The following is a 14678-nucleotide window of genomic DNA, read 5'->3' on the forward strand; positions in this document are numbered from 1 at the left end:
CCGTCAAACGTGCATAAGAATTGAGGCACATTGTTCATAATGTATGAACCAAATTCTATAAGAGGTGAAGTTTGTAAAGTAGCAATCTCTGGATGTCCAAGCCTTAAAATATCATGTCTTATATTTTAATGTAATTGCTATACAAACTCTTATTTGTTAGTTGCTGAAGTGAAAATAAAGTACAATCAAGAATAGTAAGTATAATCTTGAAATCCAACTATCATGCTGAGTGGTAAGGACGGTTCTTTATGTATGTTTTAATGAGTTTGATTTTGAGTAGTGTGCGTAAATTTGACTACTAATAAGCACTCGAAATACAATTTTTATGTGTTAAGATTGACCGAAATATTAGTTTTTAACCTTATCATTAGATAAAAGAGTTATGACCATTGACTTTCCTATGCTTGAATTACTTTCATGAGACTGACTAATTTTGAATTTGAAGTTTTAAATTGTGTGGTTTTAGTAATTAGACTATTTGTGAAAAAAAAAGGACAATTACACATTCATGCATTTAAATAAATGTGAAATAAATGTCACATGTCATGAAAATACGTGTTATTTATATACAAAACTATAATAATGGAGAATAATGGAGAAAATGGAGAGAGAAAAAAATGGAGAGAATCCTGACCCAATGCATATAGTGCAGAAAATCAGTGTCAAAGATAGCATAACTCAAATTTAAATGAGAAATGTTACTATGACATGACATCCAAAATTGACAATTACACTGTATAGTATTTTTATACTATACCATGTACTTTTCACTTATTGTAATATTTTTTATTTGCCTTGAAATATGTGCTACACTCTTAATGGAACTTTAAATTGTGTAAATTATACGATGTCAAAAAGGTGGTGTTAAAATATTCCTCAATTTAAATTTATTGAAGTGAAGGAACAAAATGAATAGAAAGAAGTAAAGGAACAACCTAAACAGTTGAATATGCATGCACTATATATTTCTTTTTCGCTTATGTCTATATAAATATTTTAAAAATTAAAACATTTTACTTTTTTTAATAGAAACTTGTTTGAAGGGAAAGGAGTCAAGCATCCCAGGCTCCTTTTATCTCCGGACAGATTATGGCGGAGGCGACTACAAGTTTCCATGTTCACGTTTCTCCGCCTTCTTCTTCGTCCTCTCGCAGCAGGTGGGGTTCTCCTACTCATCCCTCCCCACCTTCATCTTCCCGTAGGCACACTGTTTCACCTATGGTATTTGAGGCAAGCGAGACATCACACTCCCAGCCGAATCTGAGGCCACACAATCGATGCTTGATGCATCCCATCCTCAGTCACAGGCGGCACCTGAGGTGGCTCTTGAGGCCCAGGAAGATGAGGCCGCACCTGCAGAACCTCAGAGTCTTGGAGGAATGCCTTCTGATTTATCATTGCTCCCTCTATACCCGGACCATGTTGCCAGACATATCTGGGACAAAGAGGTAAATATTGGTTGGAACTATTAATTTTTGTAGTGTTTATTTTACTATCAAGTTTTGTTTGGTTGAATCAATTTTGTTAAACCATGTATGTAGGAAAGTGATTTGCTAAAGATCATTAATCATGCACAAAAGATCGCTCGCTTGAAAGCTCCCAGTGAGCCATGGTTTCAGGATGTCTTGCAACTTTCTGGGTTGAAAGATTTGACCCTATGTAGTTATACTACATTTAATCATGGTATGACTAATGGGTTTGTTGAGAGATGGAATCATTAGACATCGTCGTTCCATCTACCACGTGGTGCGATGATGATTACATTGGACGATGTCACGTGCCTGCTGCATCTTCCGGTAAGAGGGAGGTTTTTAGACCTATTGGTAGAGTAATTAGGAGTTAACCCAGAGAGTGCTATGAAGAAGATGGACCAGACTCGTGGCTCACATGTCAGATTTAGCTATTTGGAGAAGGTGTTTGTGGCAGATCTATTGAGTGCACGATAGGTTGATGGTGATCCCGAGCAAGTAGCCCAACACAGAGTGTATGCTATGAGAGAATAACTATTGTATCTGGTTGACACTTCCACTTTTGTGTACACGAGTGCGACTTACACGGATGTCATGTACCTGCGGTACTTTGAGGACTTTGAGCGGATTCATGAGTGGAACTAGGGGCCGCTTGTTTGTTGTACTTGTATACTAAGTTGTCTGAAGGATATAGGTGGAAGACGAAGCAGTTGAGACATTATCACACACTTGAAGATAACATTTTTTGGTCTTATATTGTATGTGTGCCATTTTGTTAATTATTGCGATGTCGTTACTAACTAATGATTCTTGTTTTTTAGGCCTGGATCCTACAACAATTCCCTCGCATATCCGGTTGGTCACTTGATCCTACATATACTGAAGTAAAAATGTGTGTCTGCATTTGACTTGCTCTAAGGGTACTAGGCAACAAAGCTATTCCAGGTGTATATTAACCGCTTGGTGTTTGATGATATACACTTCAAGGCATACGTTGACCACCGTGTGATGATTCCATTTGACGAAGACGACTGCTCATTTTTCTGAGCGCGTCATGCGTCATTTCGGGTACATGCAGTACATTCCTCAAGATCATGTTGTGTATGCTCCTCCCCTAATGAAACGCAGGGATATGGATGCCATGTTTGATATTGTGTTAATCATCTCGTGTCATATGAGGCACAAAGTACCATAGCGCCAAACAATTGGAGCTACGTGGACGGTTACATCCGATGATTCTTCAAGGTGTCCCATCCATATCTGGTACACGATGCTCGAGGAAACCCACCTAGGTCAGCTCATCAGGAGATTCTAGAGGAGGAACAAGCTAGTGCCGATCATACTCATGATGTGTTGCCTAGGTGTCTTCGTATCGTAGAGATTGAACAAATAGATATTGATGGAGGACTGTTTCCTGATGGCTATGAGGTTAGAGCTGTTTTAGATGACATCATGGCAGAGGCTCAGGAAGCTTTGTAGTACATGAGGTAGCGCAGGAACGCTGGAAGAGTGACAGGCTGACTCATAGTCCTCCATATGCAGTAGTTTTCACATTTGTACACTTTGGATTGTATTTTGGTTTTCGACTTTGGATAATAGTTTTTTATCGACTTTGGATTGTATTTTGGTTTTATTGTTTATCAACTTTGGATTGTATTTGGATAATATTTTGGTTAGCGACTTTATCGACTTTGGATACATTTTGTAGTATTGGCTATATATATATATATATATATATATATATGTCATGCATATAGTGTTGATAATGATATTTGTATTCATTTTGCAGTTAAAACATGTGAAACAATGAAAATTATGGTCTGCTGTTGTTTGCATAAATTTCAGAAATACACACGCGGTTCTCTCCCGTCACTACTACAAGTTTAAAATATAATAGCGCTAAATTAATAGCGCTTTTTTATGAAGTGCTATTAAAATTTTTAAACATCAGCTTATAATAGCGTTTTGTACACGGGCGCTATTAATAGATGATACCTATAATAGCACTTCTTTCAAAATGCTATTATTTCTTGCTTAAAAAAAACACGCTCTTTGAAGTGATACTATTTTAAGAATATTCATTTCTTAGCACTTTTCAAAAAGCGCTATCATAATCTCTTTTACTAAATAAAATAAAAGATAAAAATATCATCGAACTCTTATTCCTCAAAACACTCACCGTTATATTTTTTTTAAAAATTATAATTTTATTTAAAAAATCAAACCCACGAGTTGAGCTTCTTTCATATGGGAGTTAGACTATGACCCTTATCAATTCACCTTTTTATTCATTGTCGGCTTCCCTCACCTTCCTCCTTCACCTTTTTTTCATTGTCGGTGCCTCACCTTCCTCCTTTAACAAGTTAACCCAGACCACTCTCCATTTTTACCTCCTTCAAACACTTTTGTGCTCTTCGTCAAACCCAGTTCCATTCAACAACTTAGAAACCCTAAGACCATAATCGATTGAACCCATAACTAATCGATTGAACCCATAACTAAGAAATCCTATAAACCAATTAAAACCCTAGAAATCAATTGAACCCATAACTCAATTCAATTTATTTGGTTCCTAAAATCTATTGAAACCCTAAAACCATCTTCCATTTGAAAATACTGTGTGTCCAAGATTCCAGATTTTGATTCACATAAAAGTAAGCTTTACATGTAATATCTTCTTCAATCCTCAAACTTGACAAGGTTATAAATTTTATGGCTATTGCATTTATATTTTTTGTCCTTGCTTAAGTAAACATCAATTTTATGGCTATTGCATTTATATTTTTTTTACTATCGAACTTTAATTTATTTTTTAATTTGGTTTATATCAGTTGGGTATTAGTTTTTGTTATCTAGTGTTTGAATTTCTGATAAATTTCTTATTTTATTAAAAATAGTGTAAAATATTAATCAAGATTCATGAAGGATTAACTTGGATGTTGTTTAGGTGAGGAGTTTTTGTGGCATATACACCTATACTGAAGAAAGCTGAATGGGTGGTAGTCATTAGAGACCAATCTTTCTCATACTGTTTCTTATTTTCATCAGTGGCATTCCACTGCTCGAGGTTTTCTTTTACCTCTGCTTTGGTCAAAATTAAGATGAAGTATTTCACTTTTCTGATGATGAACTACACAATGGTGGCAAGAATCAACAAATTAGAAGTTTGAGAACATGGATGGATGTACAAACTAAGAACCAGGTATGTTTCTCTCACTGTAGGACAACTCTATTCTGTCATTTTTGGGTTTCATGAGCACACATATTTTGTATTTATCTAAATATTTGTCATTGATGTGTACTATGGTGCTTATCACAAATCTAGCCCATATGTGGTTCCGTGTGCAAGACTTGGCGGCTTCCCTATCAGAAGGTCATTTTACCTCCTCCTACGGTCAAGCATGAGAAGGTATTCTTACTCTTTGTTGACCTTAATTTTGTATTTGTATATGTACACTCATTTCTGATCAATTCCATTAGTGCAGTTCCTTGCGGTAGTTGGTGTAGTGGGTCTTGCATTTCCCTAGAAGATGTTGCACGTATATGATATTTATCTCTTATAGGTAAGTTGAGCGAGTGTCTGGTTGTAGTGGGTCTTGCATTTCCTTGACGAATCTTGTGTTAATGATTCTATTTTGCTTTTTCCTGGTTTTTTCATGTCTTCCCCTTGGATCTTATATATCATCTCTCATCTACTACTGGTTTGAGTTTAACGAAACATGTTTATTGAAGTATTGTTTTTACATATCCTGTTTCATATGTTGTTGAATTCTTGTGCATACTAGGATGGTCTAGTTACATGAAAGACATTTGAACTTAATATAAGCATGATCTATAATACTCTACTGGCTATGTGGGATTCTGCTACTCTCTTAGGACAAGGGACTTTCTTGTAGCTTTTGAATCAAAGTAGTAGAACAAAAAAAGTACTTTCAAAAGATGATTTTAGCAACGCATCAGATAAAAAATATTTGTTATAATGAAAGTTCAAGTTTCTAAACATGTATTCCATCTATTAACAACCTTATTCTCCAATAAATCATATGCTAGAACTTGTGTGGTAAGTTCAATTTCATACATGAGCAACTAGAACATGATATATTGGTTTTTTCTTGATTTCAAAGGCAGATCTGTTGAGTCTTGAATCATGTACGAATTTGCATTTTATGAAACTGATGTTCTGTGAGTACACTATATTGTTTTACTCATTGCTAAATCATGTACTAGTCTAGTCCTATGTGTATTATTTCTTTTATGTAGTCTATTCTTATGATAAATCATGCATTGCATAGGCCAAATCAATCTTACTTCAGTTTGTGATTCACACAAAGCTCATGCTTTAGCACAATGGACTTGCTGAAGCTAGAAGTTTATTTACAAATATATTATTTTACAAATTTATTATGCTCAATTGTGTTTTGTTTTGTCTTACTTTTGTTTTGTTTGGCACCATTCTTATACAATTATGTGTTATTCTGTGAAAACAAATGTAGTCACTTTTCTATTAAACTTGTCTATTCACTGAAAGTTAATCTATTGATAATATTCTATGGGATTTTTTTGTATATCCATTGAGCATTCTATTGATTTTGAATAATATTACTATAGGCATCTCCAATATTCGCCTTGCAAACCATGATGGACTATACATACTTGAAACTACTCTAGTTTCATTTCAAGATTCCAGATATAAGGCTCGATAAAGTTCAAGATAAGGCTGCCACGAAGACTATTTGCTTTGAATTCTCTAAAGATTATATGTATTTTCTTTTATAAAAATTAATGCATTTTAACAAGGATTAGAATGTCAAGGTCTATGTTACATTCAAGTGGTTATTAATATTTGTTAATTATATGCATACTTTTCATATTCAGCTTTATGATTTATATTTTAATTACTTTATGCATTTTAAATTAAGATGATCTGACAAACATATTTTATTATACAAAGGATTGGGTTAGGTGAAAGTTGAGAATATATATATATATATATATATATATATATATATATATATATATATATATATATATATATATATATATATATATATATATATATATATATATATATATATTTTTGTGTGTGTGTGAGGTTTGTTGATACTCACATATATTTTTGGATGTAGCATAGTTACAAAATCTCATACTATGATATTTTCTTAAAAAAAAAACCCAAAAATAAGGGCTTTCAATAGCGCTTCTCATAAAACGCTATTAAATTGACTATAGAAAAATGACCTTTCAAGCAAGGCTATAATAGCGCTTTAAATGGAAGCGATAATAAAGGCTGCATTTTTAATAGCGCTTTAAAGCGCTATTATAGATAGCGAACATACAATAGCGGCGGATTTGATAGCATTTAAAAGCGCTATTAAAATTTAAAATAAGCGCTATTAAAAGCTTATTTTGGCATAGTGCGTGATTTGAGATATCCATATTATGTTGCATGCATAATCCTTTGATTAAGCCAAGAAAATCAAGATATTGCTTTTATTGTGAATTCAGGATACCCCAAATTCTGTTGGATATTACTTAGGAAATGTCTACATGTTTCCCTTTAAGGATGTATCAAATGAACTGTGTGGTATGGAAGAGTCACATATGAAGTATGACTCTTCAGGTTAACGTTGTGGAGAATGAATGCCATCCAAATTTGGGACTGGATGGATATATCAAATTTCTTAAAGAGAATGGGTTTACCATCTCACCCCACCTCATAGGTTTTTGCATCATTACATATCTCTACGACTATCTGATCATAATCTCAGTTAGATTTTCTAATTGCTTAGCAAAATGATCTAATATTTTCAGATCAATCACATAAGTATCTTCAAGGTAGGCATGGATGGTGTCTTTTTCAAATTCAATACTTGCCCTCGTACCTAAGATAATATTGCTAATGGCGAGTCTTCAGGTGGCTTGACATTTGCATAAAATTGCAGAATGATGTCTAGGTTAATGCGTTGGGAGGATGTGCTAAAACACCCCATCCTCTAATGTCAATTTACTGTACGATGCCTGAGGAGTTCCCTGAGTCTCCCAGTTTAATTGTCCACTATTGTAGCATGTTTTTACTATCTAATTCAGTACAAAATACTTCATGTACCTGGCTTCTAAATCTGTGACCATCATAGGGTACTATAGATGACCCTATTCCAAATTGTCTTTTCCTTCATGCGGTTGGTTTTTTTAGAGCCATCTATAATTATTTGTTAACAACATACACAAATCGAATTATCGTTAGGTAATATGATTAATTACATGAGAGTTCAACCTTTCTTTCGGATGTATGATGTTTCAACATAAATGATGAAAATCTAGGTCACACTTTTGACTACAATTTCAATTGTTCTACATATTTTTGACATACCATACCCAATCAACCAATAGTCAAGCTATATGGATTTATCTATTCCTATTCATAGCAATCTAGAATTTATAGCATGTTAATTTCTAAGCATAAACCCTAGCGCTCATCATGTTGTATAAATTCAGATAAATAAACACGCATTAGTTCTATACATGAAATTAACAACAATGAAGCTATCATGTTATTCCTATTTCATTTCTAAATTGAGAAAATACAGAGTTTTTTCAACAAGGTTCATGTTGTTAGACATAGGAAATCAATGTAGAAGCTCTCAAGTATATTGACATACTTGAGTTACTCTGAAATTGAAGCGAAAAGAGTAAATTTGATGATGTTCTTTTGAATTCAAGTGATAAGAGCAAAATGAGTTGGGGTTTTTTTGGTGATAAATTAGGGGATTATTTCCTTCATTGCTTGCAAAATAAGTTAGTAAGTGTTTATGTATTTTCCGCATTTTTGGCACTTATCACGGGGCTAATATTAAAACAGTTTCATCAAAAAAAAGATTTGACTTTCATGAAACCTTTTCCCTTGTGGTAAAACCAACATCCATTAAAGTTATTTTGTTCTTCGCTATCACATAAAATTACAACAAATTAGACTTCAATAATGCATTTCTTAATGGTGACCTCCATGAAGAAGTCTATATACAACAACCACCTAGCTCAAACTCATCATTGGTATACAAGTTATGAAAATCCATCTATAGTTTGAAGTAGACCCCAAGGACTTGGTATAAAAAATTCATCAAGCCTTAATTTAATTTTGCTTTTCTTCTAACAAATATGATCATAGAGTTTTTTGTTTACAAGCATCAAGATGTTACTTTGTATGCATTAGTATACGTTTATGACATACTTCTTAATGACACATCCTCTACACCAATTCATGTTCTCGTTAGCAAACTTTATGACAAGTTTGCTCTGAAAAATCTTGGCATCCCAAAATATTTCTTTTGCATTGAGGTGCATTACAAGTCCAACAGATCCATGCTCTTAACTCAAACAAAATACATCAAAGATCGACTATGCAAAGTTAACATGGACGATGAAAATGGATGGTCTGTCACTCATGGTTTGACACTTTCAGCAGCCAATCCTTTGTAAACATTTTCATTTAGGGCCTATAGTGATTCAGATTAGGTAAGTGACCTGGATGATCGAAGATCAAGTCCATATTTTTATGTTTATTTTGGTCATAATTTGATTTTAGGAAGCTCAAGGAAGCAGCCACTTGTGGTACGATCAAATACTTAAACAGAGTATAAATTTTGACTCACACAATTTATGAATTACTATGGCTTGAATCACTCTTATTTGAACTTCATACCAGCTAGTTAGCTCCTACGTTACTCAATGGTAACTGTAGTGCTTTTATGTTACCTCATAATCCAATCCTACATTCTAGAACTAAATACATAGACCTTGGTATCCATTTTGTCTATGAAATAGTGGTATCAATCAAGGTGCGAATTCACCATGTTGCACAAATCGCTCACATGTTAACAAAACCACTACCAACCAATTTTGGCTTAAAAAACAAACTCATAGTAGCTTCACTTCAACCTCCATGCGTTTGTGGGGGAGTATTGAAGAATATACCAACCATAGATAGGTATGCTATCTTTGGAAAGTTGGCTAGGTGATTAGTGAATAAGTTAGGGAAGTTAAACTGTGTAACTAACTTTTAGTTAGAGCGTAACTAGCTTCATGATCACAACATATATAAATGTAAACCTTGAATCATTTAAATGTAATGAACACATATTATCAAAACAAGAAGATTTTGGTTAATATATCTCTCAGATGCAATGTTCTTCATTCAATATAGTACAATCCCTCCCGTCCTTGTTGCCTCAAAATGTAAATTGCCAAAAAGATTCATGTTTTTTTTAATCAAAACAATATTTCCCAATAAAGAAAACTGTGCATCGAATTTCATATGGTGTTGTGAATTTCGGATAGACGATGTTTCGGTGTTTTGGTATGATATGGTCTTGAGTTCAACGAAGAAAATGAAAAATATTTCAAAACCTAGAAAATTATAAATTTTTTTGTCGTTAAATTAATCACAAAGAGTTTGAAATTTTAATTAGGTAATGGTCTATCTTTTTTGTTGTCAAAATAATTTTTTATTAGACATATGTTGAATGAAATATTTGAGATTTTTAAGATATTGTGTTCAAAGGTTAACTATTAAAAAGAAGAAAAATAAAATTGTAGAGATTAAAGTTAAAAAAAAAAAGGAGAAAAAATAACAAAAAAAAGAAATTTAGTCTACATGTCATTAGAGGAGGAAAATTTGAGTGGCAAAAATCATGAAACTTGGAAGCTAAAATCAAGCAATTAGAAAACGTGGGATCAAAATCAAACAATTGAAAAATTTGGAGGGTCAAAACTGCATTTAAGTCTTTTAAATATTAAAAAAAAAAATTTATTTTGAATACAAATAGCTTATAATTTTATCTTAAAAAAATTCTTATAATTTATTTAAATTTTACATGTACATGTAATACAATAAGTCAAATCAAACAAATTTTTTAAGACAAAAAAAATGAAAAAACAACTCATTAATACGTAATTTGATTTTGATGTGATTTGATATATAATAATGCATGGAAGCCAGTTGTTTGCAATAGGATATGAATTGCCAATGAAACCAATTAAATTAGCTTTTGTGTCTATATTTGGCGCCATTCAATTAACGGTTCAGAATTATCAATACAACAAACTCATCTATCATCTCTCAACATTTATCTTTTGTTTCCATAATCAAAACTATTTTCTTATTCTTCTAAACTCACTTTTCCTTCTTCCTTTTCCATCCTCTCCACCTCTTCCATGCTCCAGTTTTCCGGCAAAGGCTCGTTGCCGGAAAAATAGACCACGGAAGAGGTGTCCTATAACGAATTGTGAGGCCATGAATGATTCGTATGAAAACGAGTTCAACATTAATGATGATCATACTAATATCCCTTTAGATTTCACTGAAAATCATAAAAGCCTTAACAATAAGGACCAAGAGGATCATGATCACAATCATGATCACGATCATGATCGTTATCATGATCATTGTCATGATTGTGATCAAGAACAAGAATCGGCCGGAGAAGTTAGTGACGGATCAGGAGTTGGAGGACCGAGTCCGGCTGAGATTAAGCTCAAGATAAAGAAATCGTTGTTGGAGTTTCGATGCAAAATTCAGGATGCGATTCTCGGAAACTATTTGTTAGGTGAAAGAGATGTTGCATTGACAAAGGAAAATCTTAGAGAAATAACTTTGTGGGGTGTTCCTTTGTTACCAAGCAAGGGACATGAGGGTACTGATATTGTTTTGAGGAAATTCTTAAAGGCGAAAGATTTTAGAGTCAATGATGCATTTGAGATGTTGCAGAAGACAATGATTTGGAGGATTAAGAATAATATTGATAAGATTCTTGACGAAGATTTGGGTTCGGATTTTGAAAATGTCGGGTTTTTGAATAGTCGAGATAAGGAAGGTCGTCCGGTTTGTTACCATCTTTACGAGGTTTACAAACAGAAGGGTTTGTATAAGAAGATATTTGGAACACAAGAGAAGTGTGAGTTGTTTTTGAGGTGGAGGATTCAAATGATGGAAACTGCTGTTAAAAGGTTGTGTTTTAGAGGTGGAGTTGATGGAATTATTCAGGTTTATGATTTGAAGAACGCGCCGCTTCAAGGAATGAAAGAGCTTCACTCAATCAGCAAAAAAGCTCTTCTGTTGTATCAAAACTATTATCCGGAAATCATTTACAAAAATGTTAGTACGTTGAAGTTCAGATCGAGTTCGGCTGTGTTTTCAGCTGAACAGAATATGAAAACAGCTTATAGTTTATATATTATCAGAAAGACTAACGACTAATTTCGAGTCTTTTATTGTTCCTTTTTTGCAGATTGTTGTAAATGCACCATTTTGGTTCTACACATCACAAGTGCTATTCTCAAGGTTTCTGAATCAAAGAAATAAAAAGAAGTTCATCTTTGCAAGACCACCAAGGGTCACACCAATTCTCCTCAAGTGAGTGTCTTTAAACTATAACATGAACTCTCAATTGTCTCATTCTGTAAATATTATTTTATTCAACTACAGTTAACAGTCGTCTTTGTGACCGTGCAAGACAGACTACCGCACAGGATAGGGCCTCATAAAATATTGTCACTGTTAAATCACGTTTAAATAGGATCTCCAAAAACTTGAGACTATTCTGGTTAACATTATGGCATGTCACAGGTACATAGCCCCAGAACATCTTCCGGCTGAATATGGAGGTCTACGGAGGAACAACGACCAAGATTTCACCGCTGATGATAAGGTTTTGGAGCATAAAATCCGAGCGAATTCAGTTTCTAGAATTGAATTTCCAGTCCATGAGTCTGGGGTGACGATAATGTGGGATATAACTGTTGTTGGATGGGATGTGACATTCAAAGAAGAGTTCGTTCCAGACGATGAAGGATCATACGTTATATTACTACAAAACCAAAATGTTGTTGGCGACAGTACAAGAAACTCTTTCTATATCAGTGAACCGGGGAAGATATTGATAACAGTTGAAAATGGTAACTTCAAGAAGAAGAAAATGTATTATAGATCGAAAACACGAGTCACAGTTCCCATGTTCATCTTGCTATCATAACAAATGGTGTTTTTTTCTTCCACTTGATTTGATGATACTGTATACTCTTTTGCTCTCAGTACGCCAGAAGCTACCGAAATGAAATTGATGGCAGATAGATCAATTTTACTTTCTGCTAAAGATTCATATGGTAGTTCATGATGGCTACATTTGAATTTGATTGCCTATGTATCCACCACAAGTTTTTTAACATCTGAACCTCAAAGCCATGAGTTGATGGAATAGAAAATTTCGTGTTGTAGCTGTAGTTGTAAATTATGTTCTAATTAGAATTTTGTCTGCCAAATAAAGTTTGAGAGTATTGTAACTGCATTTGCGGCCACATCGTTTGTATTTATCTGCATTTACTGTCAAAGTTTTTGAAGTATATTAAAAAGAATTTATATCGGTTTATCTATCTGTATCTGGTTTGCATAAACTAGTGGGGGCGATTCAAAACCTAAAACTTAATGTGTCCAGATACGCATTAAAATTTATGCGTAATTATCATCGTGTCATATTCATCATTATGTTAAGTAATACACTATTAGTACTAGTACATATTGAGTGGGTTAATATATGCTCAAGACAGTAAATTAATAATTGAATCTAAGAGATATGCAGAGAGTCAATGCAGGGAATAAAGCTAGAGCATTGTCGGGGACCATACCCTGTCTTACTGTGGTATATGGATATATACTAATCATCTAATCTGTGAAGAGTGAATGAAGCGGTCATGTACGCCGCGTCCTGCATATGATGTGTACCAAATTAAGATTCCATAGCCATGCATTGCATCAACCGACAACTAACAAGAGAGAAAAGAATTAGTACGTTCATTATTTAACCACAAACTTATGCAGAGAACTTCCTTTAAAAAATTAATTTTTCTTTGATTCGACATACTTAGGACATTTCTCATTTTCTGCAGTACTTTTTAACACTAAAACCATCGGACTAGGATCCTCTCCCATGAAAAATTCACCGGAGGTCCAGTTTACATATCTATCCTTCAACTACATTTGAGTTTGATTGCCTATGTATCCACAGCATGTTTTTTAACATGTGAACCTAAAATCCATGAGTTGATGGAATAGAAAATTGTGTTATAGCTTTAGTTGTAAATTATGTTCTAATTACAATTGTGTTTGCCATATAAAGTTTAAGACTATCTGTAACTGCATTTGCAGCCTCATCCTTTGCATTTATCTGCATTTGCTGTAATAATATCAGTATACTCGCAACTACAAAATATAATTATGTTTTGATGTCCATGTGCGATTCATGTCAAAAGTTCTAAAGTATCTTAAAAAGAATTTATCAATTTATCTGTTTGCATTCAATTTGCATAAACTAGTGGGGGCGATTCAAACCTAAAATTTGACGTGTCTACATACGCATTAAAAATTATATGCAATTATCATGTGTCATATTCATCTTCTTCTTATTTAAGTATTTACAGCATTCCAACACAATATGTCATACTAACTTAAAAGGGAAAAGAAATTTTAGTAAAATAGATGCATATCGAAACATAGACGTCTTGCTTATGAAGTGCAATTTCAATAATAAGAATTTGAACATACAATTTTAGGAGTAAAATTTTAAATCTTAACAGAAATTTCAAGTCTATTATGTGCATGTAAGATAATATTGTATTATACAGAAATTTATTTTTTATCATTGGATCACTAAGTTCCACCATGTCTTACTTGAACTGATGATGAGATTTACTAATCCAATAGTAAAAACGAATTTGTAGAGGTGAGACTATGGTTGCCTTTATAAATAAATTATGGATAGAATTATATCAAGAAATAATATATTATTAGTACTAGTACATATTTAGTGGGTTAATATATGCTCAAGGCAGTAAATAAACTAATAATAATTGAATCCAAGAGATATGCAGAGAGTCGAAAACGAGAAGAGAACTAGATAATTGTAGGGGACCATTCTTTAGACTGCATACAAGATTCCACATATAAGAATCGCAACAAATATTCATTCTGTCTCTGTGTGGTAATATGGATATATACTAATCATCTACTAGTGAAGAGTGAATGAAGCGGCCACATACGCTGCGTCTCACATATGATGTGTATCATATTAGGACTCCATAGCCATGCATGCTGAACAGTGTCACACATTCTGTCACACGTGTTCCTCTCTCACCCTTTCCATCTTCCTATAAATCACCAAA

General features: G+C 33.5%; 1 protein-coding gene and 1 long non-coding RNA gene across 3 annotated transcripts; both read left to right on the forward strand.

The window, feature by feature from the left end:
- Positions 1 to 3683: 3683 nt before the first annotated feature.
- On the forward strand, positions 3684 to 6337 carry LOC131619034 (uncharacterized). Of its 2 annotated transcripts, none has more exons than XR_009288925.1 (5): positions 3684 to 4169; positions 4417 to 4671; positions 4795 to 4878; positions 4955 to 5032; positions 6078 to 6337. It is a non-coding gene; the product is annotated as an uncharacterized LOC131619034 (long non-coding RNA). The 2 variants fall into 2 exon arrangements; XR_009288924.1 differs by having other exon boundaries at positions 3686 to 4123.
- A 4213-nt stretch (positions 6338 to 10550) lies between these two features.
- LOC131644464 (patellin-4-like) lies at positions 10551 to 12808 on the forward strand. Its single transcript, XM_058914975.1, has 3 exons — positions 10551 to 11619; positions 11753 to 11877; positions 12091 to 12808. The coding sequence occupies exons 1-3, from the start codon at positions 10759 to 10761 to the stop codon at positions 12494 to 12496; spliced, it is 1392 nt and encodes a 463-aa protein (XP_058770958.1). The 5' UTR covers positions 10551 to 10758; the 3' UTR covers positions 12497 to 12808.
- The last annotated feature ends 1870 nt before the right edge of the window (positions 12809 to 14678 follow it).

Source organism: Vicia villosa, linkage group LG1, assembly GCF_029867415.1.
Source record: "Vicia villosa cultivar HV-30 ecotype Madison, WI linkage group LG1, Vvil1.0, whole genome shotgun sequence".
Classification (NCBI taxonomy): Eukaryota; Viridiplantae; Streptophyta; class Magnoliopsida; order Fabales; family Fabaceae; genus Vicia; species Vicia villosa.

Excerpts from the sequence above, each read along its gene's own strand:
- LOC131644464 (XM_058914975.1), top strand. The coding sequence starts at position 10,759 with ATGAATGATTCGTATGAAAACGAGTTCAACATTAATGATGATCATACT. Across the intron at positions 11,620-11,752 it reads CGGAAATCATTTACAAAAAT|ATTGTTGTAAATGCACCATT; the intron begins GTTAGTACGTTG and ends CCTTTTTTGCAG. Across the intron at positions 11,878-12,090 it reads GTCACACCAATTCTCCTCAA|GTACATAGCCCCAGAACATC; the intron begins GTGAGTGTCTTT and ends GGCATGTCACAG.